Genomic DNA, 11,957 nt, shown 5'->3' on the forward strand with positions numbered 1-11,957 from the left:
AATTGACCAAAAGTGGGGAATTTAACACACCCTTAGTCAGTTGGAAAAAATCCTCAAACCACTTGGAGAAAAAAATTCTGGATGACAGTAGAAATTTTTGAACTTATGGAGGAACGAAGAAAACATAAAGCAAAAGATTTGAATAAATTCAAAGAAATTCATAGAAAAATCAGAAAGAGAATTCGAGAGCTAAAAGAGACAGATGCAAGGAAATAGATAACCTGGATAAAAAATATGATAGCTTTAAATTTTACTTTACACAAAAAAATCAAAGAAACGACAGATTCTAGAAAAAGCACAAGAACGAATATCCTTAAAAATGATAAACGGGATATTATTACCGATATAAAGGAGAGATTGTGTCACTAGACCCATTACATCCAACAACCATTTAATGATAAAAGAGAAGAATTGTAATTAGACATCATAGGAGATACCAAACCACCAATATTATGAGAAGAAGTAATCTATTTCATCAAAAACACAAAAGGGGGCAAAGCAACTGGACCAGATGATGTGCCCATCGTATTATATCTCATTGTTGAAGATGTTATTAATGTAATGGTTGAACTCCTTAATATATCAGACTGCCACAATCTACAGATAATGGCTGTAATCTACATTTGTGTAGCAATTTCCAAAGAGCCAAGTGCAATAATCTATCTGCTCAGATCACATGACAATAATATGCAATGACAATGTGCTCGTCCCGAAATGCTAAACATGAATCAAGACACGTACTTATATTTTGTAAACTTTGAAAAGGCATTTGATAAGATTCAACATCAAAAGTTTGTAGATATATTACAAAGAATCATCCACCCTATATTTTTATTATATACATGCATCAATTTTATTGTACAATTGTTTTATCTATATTTATTTTTCAGCCCTCTGTAACGACGACCCCAACGGAAACGTACCATTAGGAAAATCCTGCAACAGATACTGGCAATGCCAAGGAGGATACCCAAGACTCCAAAGGTGCCCCGCTATGTTGGTATTCGACCGACATGCTTTAAGATGCGTCGTACCCCCCACTGACGACTGCGACATTCCTTCCACAATCCCACCACCACTTCCAGAAGAAGATGAACTCGACAACATCCCCCAAAATAATCCCAACAACAAAGGCAAGAACGACTTCCCGAACCTACCCCCTGGAGCCATTCCTGTACCTGACAAAAACCAGAACAGGCCTAGGAACTAAGTAGTAGTAGGGATTTAGTTATTTAGTTATGTTTTTGAGTTTTTTTGTGTATGTGTGAACTAAGTTGTAAATGTTGAAGTTAAGTAGATACGAGTCAGGTGAGTGTGTGATTTTATGACAAGAATGGTTAGAAAAACCACGAACTGTTTAGAATTGTGAAGATATAGTTCATACCAAGCCCTTCTTTCAGTGCGTCATAGTTTATCGAATTCTCTCTAATGCATCAAGTGGCAAGTGACAGAAAAAAACGTACGCCCGTGATTATTATACATTAAGCTCAAAATATTATGTTTCCGTTGACATTTAGTTGCATGACTTTCACAATGTCATGGAGTAAAATTATAATTGTCATTATAGGTTAGTATATTTCGACATTTTATAGTGAAAATTTTATTTTATATTTATTCATTTTTTATTAAAATATTTTAAATTAATATTCAGGCAAATATGTATTTATGTAGGTACCTATTTATTGGCTTGCATACTTAAATAGGTAAATATTAATATTCTGTCAATTGTCAGATTTAAATAAAGTGTCATGCAATTATTTTCGACATTGTTAAAATCGTATATGACGTCAAAATTAATGACACACTGAAAGAAGGGTTTGGTATGAACTATAAAATTGTATTGTTGTGTATACGTAACATATAAACAACGTGTGTACCTTATTAAAATAAACTTTACAAAAAAAGTATAATATGTAGTTTGAAAAAGCCCTCGAGAAAATTACAATTGGAAAAGACGTATATTTATTAAGCGATGTTCAAATTCCTAATATTACAATAGGAAACTTACATAAAAATTATATTCCAAGAAATAATACTGATAAATGTTATTTAATGCTGTTAAAAGAACCCCAGTTTACAAAAAAACTCATATTTTATTATTATGAAATAAATATAAGCAATTAAAAACTGCATAATTTAAATTATTCTTTCAACGGGCAGAATCGGTTCTGACGTCAGACAGTTGGTTGGTCGTCCCTATAAACGGGCAAAAGCGATAAGTATTGCAACGCTGCAACGGTAAATTATGAATTTTTGGGTTTAATTTGCAACAACTTTTTTGTTTATTATATAAACACTTTTACATTTAGGAAATCTCATTTTGAAGAGAGTTATTGATGCAGCAGATAAAAAAACAAAACATTTTTCTAGTTTTCAAATCCTATTATCACACATTGAAAGGTTTGCTGTTCGTCTCTTATGACTACAAAATTATTAATGCTTGGGAATATTTCTCATCATTTAAGCCGTTACGAAAAGAAGGATAAACACAAAGAAATAAGTTATTGATGCCTAATTCCCAACGTATCTGATAAAGGTTTTTTAACAAAAGAATATTTTGAATGAAAAATTTACGTTTCTGTATACAATCGTCGTCATTAATAAATTGAATAAATTCAAGGATTATGTACGTTATCTACAAATATTGTGAGTTTATAATTTAATAAATATAGTAATTTTGGAGAGGACATCTTTTTAGTATAGTCCCCAAACTATTTTATTGCGATATGTTTCACACACATTATGAAATTACAAATATTGTGGTTTATTTACAAATGATATAAAGTATTCTATATTAAACCGTAGAAATGTGAAACCGAAGTTAATCCAAGCAATAAAGAGTATATATAAATGAACACGTAATAATGTAAGAACGAAAAATCGCTCATCTCTAGAATTCTACACAAGGACAGGTGTAAGACAAGGTGGTGTTCTGAGTCCATTGTTATTCATAACTCTAATGGACAACATTGCAAAATAATGCAGGGGTAAGGTAAACAGAACTAGGGTTGGGGTGTATAAACTTCAACAAGTTTACGTGTTAGAGTTGATATATGCCGATGACCTGGTAATTGTGACAAAATCAGAAAAATACTTGTGAATGTGAATGTTTGGAATGAAGCATTTAAAACATTTGGGATGAAAATAAATATTGAAAAAAACAGAAGCTTTAGTAATATCGAAAACTCAAGAAAATATAAATGTAAAGCTGAATAATGAGACCATTACACAAGTAGAGGACTTCACGTATCTAGGATCAACAATTAATGAACAAGGAAATATAGAGCCAGAAATAAACAGCAGGGTAATAGTCCAGGAACCAAAGCTTTTCACCTCACAATTTGCTCATTTTGCTTGAAAATTTGAGAATAAGTAGTGGATAGTCCATGGATCAAAATCTATATGATGCCGACAGGCGCTTTTACCATGGGGGTGGTTGCCACCCCATCTCGGGGGTGTAAATTTTTTATTATATTTTGACGGCAAAAGTTAATAAAAACATTCATTCTGAGCAAAATGTTCTATACTTTTTTTGATAAAATTAATAGTTTTTGATTTATTCGCTATCGAAAGTGTTAGCTTTATACATATCTAAAAAATCAATGTTTTTCGATGGTATACTCATTTACGATTCACTAAATTTTTGCCGTAGAACAAATTTTATCAAACCAAGTTCTTGGGAATTAAATTACATACAATTTCATATTTAAACATTTTTTCGTATCTCTGATGCTAATCTTTCTATTCTGAAGAAAATGGCATTTTTTACCAAATTGCAAACATTCGTTATTCAAAACTGATCATTCAAAGCCAGTCAAACTTCTAGAATCTATTAATAATACATAAATAAAGAAGAATAAATAAGGCCAATGACTAAAAACACTGCTAACTTACATGATCATGCTTCCAATTTGATTTCTCCTCTTTTTTTCAAAAAAATATATTGATTTTTTAACCGTAACTTTTTTATTTTTTATCTTATAAAGTTCGTTAAAAAAGAATTTTGTAGGTTTTTACAAGATATATAAGGCTATTAATATTAAATATTTTTAAAATTCTCAGTCACAAAAAGAGGTGGCATTGAAAGGGTTGGTTAACGTGGTTTTTGCATGATATTACAAGTTTTAATTGTCAATAGCTCACTCAATTTTTGCCGTAAAACAATTTTTGCAAACTAAGTTCTTGGGAATTAAATAAGCTACAATTTCATATTTAAATACTTCTTCGTATCTCTGATGCTAATCTTTCTATTCTGAAGAAATTAATTAAATTAAGTATTAAATTAAGAAAACCAAATCAGGTCAATGACAAATTTTAATTAGGGTGGTGATTAGGGGGTTGTTTAGGATCACTTTTTTGCTGAATAAAATAGGGACTGACATTCTTTTCATTAGTCACTTAATTTTTTTAGCTAGAGATTTTTATATTTCTGGTGATACATATTTTTAAATACTTTAAATTAGTTTCAACAAGTTATCCTCGAAAAATGCATAGTTTTCCCGTCCTTTGACTTTGGAACTACAATATTTATCATTTGACGAAGAAGAGGCAACATTTAGTAAAGTATAGCTCGATTACTATTGGTCTTAAAGAAAATAAAAAAAACAGTTTTGTTTATTTTTTCGAAAGGTACATTTTTGTTAGGTAAAGTTATTTTGATAAAACGAAAGTTATTAGCAGAAAACTGATTAAAAACATTGTTTTTTTCGATATAAAACTAACACTTTCGATAGCGAATAAATCGAAAACTATTAATTTTATCAAAAAAATGTATAGAACGTTTTTTGCTTATAATGAATATTCTTACCAACTCTTGCGGCCAAAATATAATAAAAATTTTCACCCCCGAGATGGGGTGGCAACCACCCCCATAGTAAAAGCGCCTTTTGGCATGATATAGAATTTGATCCTTGGACTATCCATTACTTATTCTCAAATTTTTAAGCAAATCGATCCATACTGTAAAAATTGCGAGGTTTTGTCCTATTTTAAGCTTTATTACTTGGACTATAATGAGTGCAACAAAATTATACTATGCACTAAATAAAACTTTTATTAGGAAGAAAGAAGTAAAACGTGAACAGTGAACAACAACATCCGTAGTAAAATTCAAGCATGCGAAATGCGATATTTACGTGCGGTATCCGGAGTGACCAGACGTGATCGTATAAGAAATGAATGAGTGAAGGTAGAACTGTAAAGAGGGTATAGAAAGCGGCATCCGACAACAAACGACGAAGAAGCAGGCCAGCAAGAACGTGGAACGCAAATATTGAAAAAGCTTGCGTAAAAAGGAATATTGGGTGGAGAGAATCAGAAAGACTAGCTACTGCCCGAAAGGCATGGAGACGTCTGATTTCTCTACTTACCTCGACACCTTAAGGTACAAGAGGACGGCTTAAGTAAGTAAGTAAGTAAGTAAGTAATAAATAAAGTATTCTTCATTTGAGTCTGTTACTAATACAGTGTGTCTGCGTAACTTGGAACCATATGGGAAACTTCTTTAATATTTTACGAAAAAAAGTTATTTTTTATAAACTGCTCTGCATAATCTGAAACCTAAGATGCAATCGTCGGATATAAAATTTTATCACTAATATATGAGGTATGTTAAAAAATATGAATTTCGCTCAAGAGTAAAGTGCCTTTATATTTCACAATAACGAAAATTGTTATTAAGAAAAGTTGTTTGGAAGTAAAAATTATGTTATAATATGCATTTGCATTCTTCTAATTGAAAACAATTTTTTGAAAATTTTCCTCAAATTGTGGATACCTAACATCATTTTTATTTAAGATAACTTCGTTATTATTTAATTTTGCGAAAAGAGTTATTCTTTATAAAAATGTCTGAATAGTCAAAAAACTAACATGCAATCATAAGATATCAATTTTTTTCAATTTTATGTGAGGTATGTCAAAAAACATGAATTTCGCTCAAGAGTAAAATATTTCAACTAGAAGGATGCAATTGCATATTGAAACGTAGTTTTTAATTCCGAACAACTTTTTATAATAACAAATTTCAATAATGTGAAAAATAATAGTATATTAAGTATGGAGAACGGTAAGGATTTTATACCGATCGAAGACAATTGTTTGGAGGAGGAGCGGAGCGACGACCCAATTATTGTCTGAGATCGGTTATCCTTAACGTTCGACATGCTTATAACGTTTTTTGCACGATTGATACCATTATAAATTATAAAATTAAACATTTTCGTCATATTGACTAGTTTCATTCATTTTATCAAGATAGATACTTTGGTTGTTAGGTAGTAACTAGGGTGCATAACAACAATGGAGAATTGAGTTTTTATTTAGTTGTCAATAATTTTAAGTACAATTTTGATTATTATAAATTAAAATATGAGCGAAAGTGAATTTGAAGAAATTGAACGGGCTTGGTAAGAAGGGTGTTCCGCAATTATTCCCGAAAAATCCAAAATCCGTTATCAAAATACCTACCAAAGTTTTAAAAAATGGTGCAAAGGCAAGAATTTAAGAATCGAAGAAAAGACTCTATTGGCATATTTCGTTCAAAGACATATGCAGTTGAAAGCTCCTGGAAGCTTCTGGGCAGAATATTCAATGATTAAATCCACCGTTTTTCTTTATGATGGCATTGATATTTCCAAGTTTTCAACTTTGATCGCGTATTTGAAGAGAAAAAATGTTGGCTATAGGCCTAAGAAAGCAAAATATAGGGTGTTTTATAAATACACGTTGAAATGTGTAGATACTTACGTAATAGAAAATAGATATTGTACAGGGCGTCAATAAGTTATATTTCATGAATGAAATACCATGACGTTACTTTAACTTTTCCTCCCTAGGGAGGAAAAGTACAACTTTGCTCCCTACAATCAGGTCCGGAAAAGTATACTTTCGGTAGAAATAGGTGGAAAAAGTAATTATTACCTATTTCGGCTTTTATGTTGTGGATAACAGGAGTATAACAAATTGACATTATTTCTCTTTAGAGTTCGTTCACTGGGAATGTTTTGTTTGCACCATTTTTTTAAAAAAGAACTAAAGTTTTCATTAGATAATTTTGAAAGCGGTATATTAGAAGATACTAATGCACAGCACAAATCTTCGTTAAAAGTTTCTTGTTCGGTTTGTTTTTTGGAACTTGACTGAAAGCACTTGGACACTCAAGGTTGATATTTTTCACCGGATGTGGTTTTTACTTTTTTAGCTAAATGTTTCGCGGTTCTGATATGATGATCTATTTGAAATTTTTGTTTCAGATGAAATCTAAAAAAGAATATAAATATTCTATAGTTGTACCCATTTTTCAAATCTAAGATAGAAATAAAATAAAAATGGACCATTTTTGCATAACAATTAAAATATTTAAATTAAATCAAATAAAAATCGGGTAGTAATCTTGAAAATGTCAAGAAATGATTGTGCAAGAAGGAAGATCCCCCAAATATTTACAAGAGGCTCTTAGTCTTTTCTGTTTACATTTAAAGAAAAAATACTGTGAGCATAAATTAAAAGCACTTAATTAATTAAGTCCAATATGTGATATGTTTTTGCTTTTAGCAAAATTAAAGCAAACTATGCTATAGTTAGAAAAAAATATTAGCGACCTTTCAGTAGACTATTGAATGATTTGAATTTTAAATAGGTATCCTAAAAAAAATACATCGATTTATTGCGAACTAGCCTTGTGTCGGTACTTTTCTTAAACATACTCTTCAATTTTAAAATCTTTGTTTGTACCACCGTGTAAATTTTTAAAATAAAATAAAAAATAATACGTATGTACTTACGGTTTTGCCACAACATGAGCAATAAACTTTATTAATATTCATAGATAGCTCTTTGTAAGGTTTTATATAAGTTGAAACATTGCTTATTTTCGGCATTTTCAAAGCACAATAATTATTCACAATTAGAGATAAACGTTGTTTACGCCTCCAATTTTACAACAAAAGTGAAACCAAGTGAAACTGACCGTCAAAATAAAAATTTTTACCTATAGACATAAACTGGCAAACACAAACCCAAGATTCCAGGACAAAACGTGACAAAACTATAAGCCGCTTTTTTTATTAGTTACTATACCAAGAATTTGAATACCAAGTGATTATAAAACAAAATTAAATATTGGTATTTTCATGCTATCTGTAAGTTTGAATATAAAAATATATAGTTAACACCAAATTTTCAAATTATATGCACTTCATGCTCACTTTTATAAAAATATGCAAAATTCGACATTTTTGCATTTTTTATGCATTATATGCAAAATATGCAATTTGCATATTTGACTAAGTCTAGTCATCATCATAAGTGGCTCGACAATCCGTTGTGGATCTTGGCCTGCTCACAAAGAAGTCGCCACTCCTGTCGATTCCTGGCAACTTCCTTCCATCTTCTGACCACTAGAATTTTTAGGTCTTCTTCCACATCATCAATCCATCTTCTTCGTGGTTGTCCTCTACTTCTTGTGCCCTCTGGTTTTGAAAATGTAAATCTCTTAGTGTATTCGTGGTCTGACATCCTAGAAATGTGTCCAGCCCATCTAAGTCTCTGCACTTTAACGAATTTCACAATATCTGGATCGGTGTATAACTGATACAGTTCAAAGTTGTATCTTCGACGCCATAGCCCATTTTCATTTACTGCCCCGAAAATCTTTCCAAGAATTTTTCTCTCAAAGATACTAAGAAGTTTTTCATCACTTTGAGATAGGGTCCACGTTTCAGCACCATATATCAAAACTGGTCTTATTAAGCTCTTGTATATTGTTATGCTCTACCTTTTCTATTTATTTAGATTAATTAGCAAATTCTTAATTTAATTGCTTATCCAATTATTTTATTTATTACCTATGTAAAGACATAACTTAATTCCAATTAAAATTTCCAATCAATTTTATTATCAGGGCTAATTTTGTATTTGATACAATACCTGTAAACTGTGGCTTCTAGTATTTCTAGTTGCTTACTTCTTCCAGGGTAGAAACAGGGAAATTAACAACACTCAAATTCATATAAATGTAATCTATTGTTTTTATCAAATGCCGTGTACATATGATTCAAAAATATTAAAATTTAACTTTGTTGCAACAATCTCTAACTTAATAAATTAAAACTCTAACTCTGATATCTCCTTGTTTTGACAAATTTATTTATTTAATTAATTTCTTATTTACTCATACTAAATTGAATGAATTTTACTTTTCTTCCTTTAAATTGATTTCTCAAATTTGAAATGACTAACTGCGTTACAAAAATTGTTCAATAAACAAGTAAACAAATATGGTCTTGATATAAATAACTTTTCTCCATTCAGACAAATGATTTGACTAACCTTTTATTCTTCACTCCCTCGTTTTCTGGATTGCGCTGTCCTTGATTCTCTCAACACGTACTCTCTAGTTGTTGCGAAAAAATCCCCCTCGTCAAAACTGCTTCCAAGAAAAACACACAGGACTTGCTCGAATATCTTGTGCACAAACGGATAATAATCAGCTACTCGTTCTAGACAAAACAAAGGAATCTCCCTCGGACCAGGAAAATTAGCTCTTCAACCGGTCGACTAGTCGACTTTAGTTTCAACTCGCGAGCTTCTGCTCGCAAAGGCTGATCACACCAACTCTACACTGATTCTACACTTAAAAAAAAACTCGGTTGCCTTCTCTCGATGTTCATTACACACTGACTTTCTTTTTCTTTCAAATCCTAACTCTCACATCCATTATCCCTTCTCCCGATATTTTTCGTCCACTAAACAACCAAACTCTCTCAAACCATTTATTTCTTAAGAAACCCAATATTCTTCCACATAACTTTTTCCAATTTGTCAAATTTCAAGGAAAATCATAATTAGTTATTTTCTACTCTCTACTTTTACAACTAAAAATAATACAGTTTGTATACCACATTAAAATCCCTTCCCGGAAGGATCTGAAAAACGTTATTGTCCCGTCAACGCTCTCTCCACTTTCTAATCACCGAAATGTTTTGTTAATGCCCCGTCCATTTCGTCGAATAGTTATCACTAATCGTTTTAATTTTTCCGAAACACTTGTTTACTAGTAAAATTAAATTCTAAACAAATTTGGCCATATACAGGATGATGAAAAACTATCATTTCATGGTCGTTGATATAAATTTAATTTTTTTCAATTTCCTTAAAAAAACAATTCCACAACAATATATTGAGCTTTACTGCACGTTTTATATTTTTATTTTTTAAATGTTTATGGAGACCGTGAACAGTTCTGTTTGCTATTGCTATGCGTCTTTTTATTTCATCGCTTGTCGTGTTTATTGAGTTTACTAGCGATCCAAGATATGTGAATTCCTTGACTTGCTCAAAGGTGTGATTGTTAATTATTTGAATTCTCTGTTGGATATTTCGGGAGTTTTTAGAAACCAACTCGTCCATTGAAATGTTACATTTTTTAGGCCATACCTTGCATTTGTTAGAGGAGTCAATTTTATTTTTTTAATGTGTAGGGAGAATCAGTAGAAGCTTAAGTTCAAGTTTTTGGGGTCGCCACCCTTGTCCCCAGCCGCTTCTTGGAAAAGGGGTGCAAAGAGGTTTCGCGCTATATCTCGTAAACTACTAAACCTACGGAAAATCTAACAAAACATAAAATGTAGCAAATTAAATTTACCACAATTTTGTTTCTACTACTTTTTATCCTCAAGTGACCAACCAAAAAGATATAAACAAAAATAAGAGAAAATTTTGTAAGAAGTTTCCTTTTAGAGGTTATAACTTTTTTTCAGTTCATTTTACAATAAAATAACATTATAGCAATTTTGTAGATGGTTTTTCAGCGAACAATTTCCACTATAAAGGTGTTTAATTGTATTTATTTATCTAGGTTTTGCAGAGCTCCAAACTTGACCAGATTCTCGAATGCTATGTAGGGATACAATAAAAACATAAAGTTAGGCTTACTTTTCTATCTTAATGTTTTTGAAGTTATACTTCTTTACCGGCGATAGAGGGTGATTTTTTTATATGTTAAAACCTATCAGCCCGGCGCATGCGCATTATAACTTTGTTCTGATTGGATGTTCAAATGACATGTCAAAAATTATCCGATATGGCAGCTGTGGTTTGGAGGTAAAGGTAAAGGTAAACAAATGTATAATATATTAGTTTTATTGTTGTGAGGACAGAAACAAAAAAGTTTATAATATTGTAGTGACTTTTAAATAGTTTTTAAAAGCAACAGGTACGTAATAATTGTTAATGTATCATGGGTATAAACCTACCTATTTGATCTGCCAAAATACATAGTATGTAATACTTTTATTTATATAATTTGATTACCATCAAAATTTCTATCAATATTCACCTATATATTGTTTTTTTACTCTATGTTTTGTTGTATTTTTTCAATTCTAAATCATTTCAATTCAAAATTAAAATAATTTGATCAATTTTCAAAATATCAAAATATCACAAGTTTAATCCGTTTAGTTAGTCGATCTTCGTAAATAATGACACATACTGTCCGTGGCTAAGCGGAGAAGGCGAATGAATTCCAATACCAACCGCTCTTATCAGCGGTGGTTCGAGTCCCAATAGAAACTTTTTTTTTGTTTTTTTTAATACATTTTATGATTGTAAGTATATTTATTATATAATTGTATTTTCAGAAAATACGTATTTAGTTAAAAAAATTTTAGACAATTAATGTTTAGACATCATTTGTGGCTTGTTTAATGTGTTTGTGTGTGTTTTATTCTTTTATTATTTTAATTTTTGGCACTGTTCTAATAAAAATGTTTGAGAAGTAGTAAGTATAAATTAGTTTAATATTTAAACAAAATATAAATAAAAAGTATATTAATTTCGTTTAAATCATATAATAGAAATATAACTTCTTACGTGCGTACAAAGTACCACACACATTCTTTTTTTTTATTCATGCAATTTATTATGATTTTAATATTCCTATGCTATTATTAATCTAT

At 30.6% G+C, this 11,957-nt stretch overlaps 1 protein-coding gene across 1 annotated transcript in view; it reads left to right on the forward strand.

Moving 5' to 3' along the window:
• The window catches only part of LOC114325098 (protein obstructor-E-like), a 74,021-nt gene extending 72,111 nt beyond the window's left edge, over nt 1–1,910 (forward strand). The window contains exon 4 of the mRNA XM_028273037.1: nt 891–1,910. Coding sequence (XP_028128838.1) covers nt 891–1,210 — 320 coding nt within the window. The 3' untranslated portion in view covers nt 1,211–1,910. The remainder of the gene's footprint in view (nt 1–890) is intronic.
• The last annotated feature ends 10,047 nt before the right edge of the window (nt 1,911–11,957 follow it).

This window comes from Diabrotica virgifera, chromosome 5, assembly GCF_917563875.1.
Source record: "Diabrotica virgifera virgifera chromosome 5, PGI_DIABVI_V3a".
NCBI lineage: Eukaryota > Metazoa > Arthropoda > Insecta > Coleoptera > Chrysomelidae > Diabrotica > Diabrotica virgifera.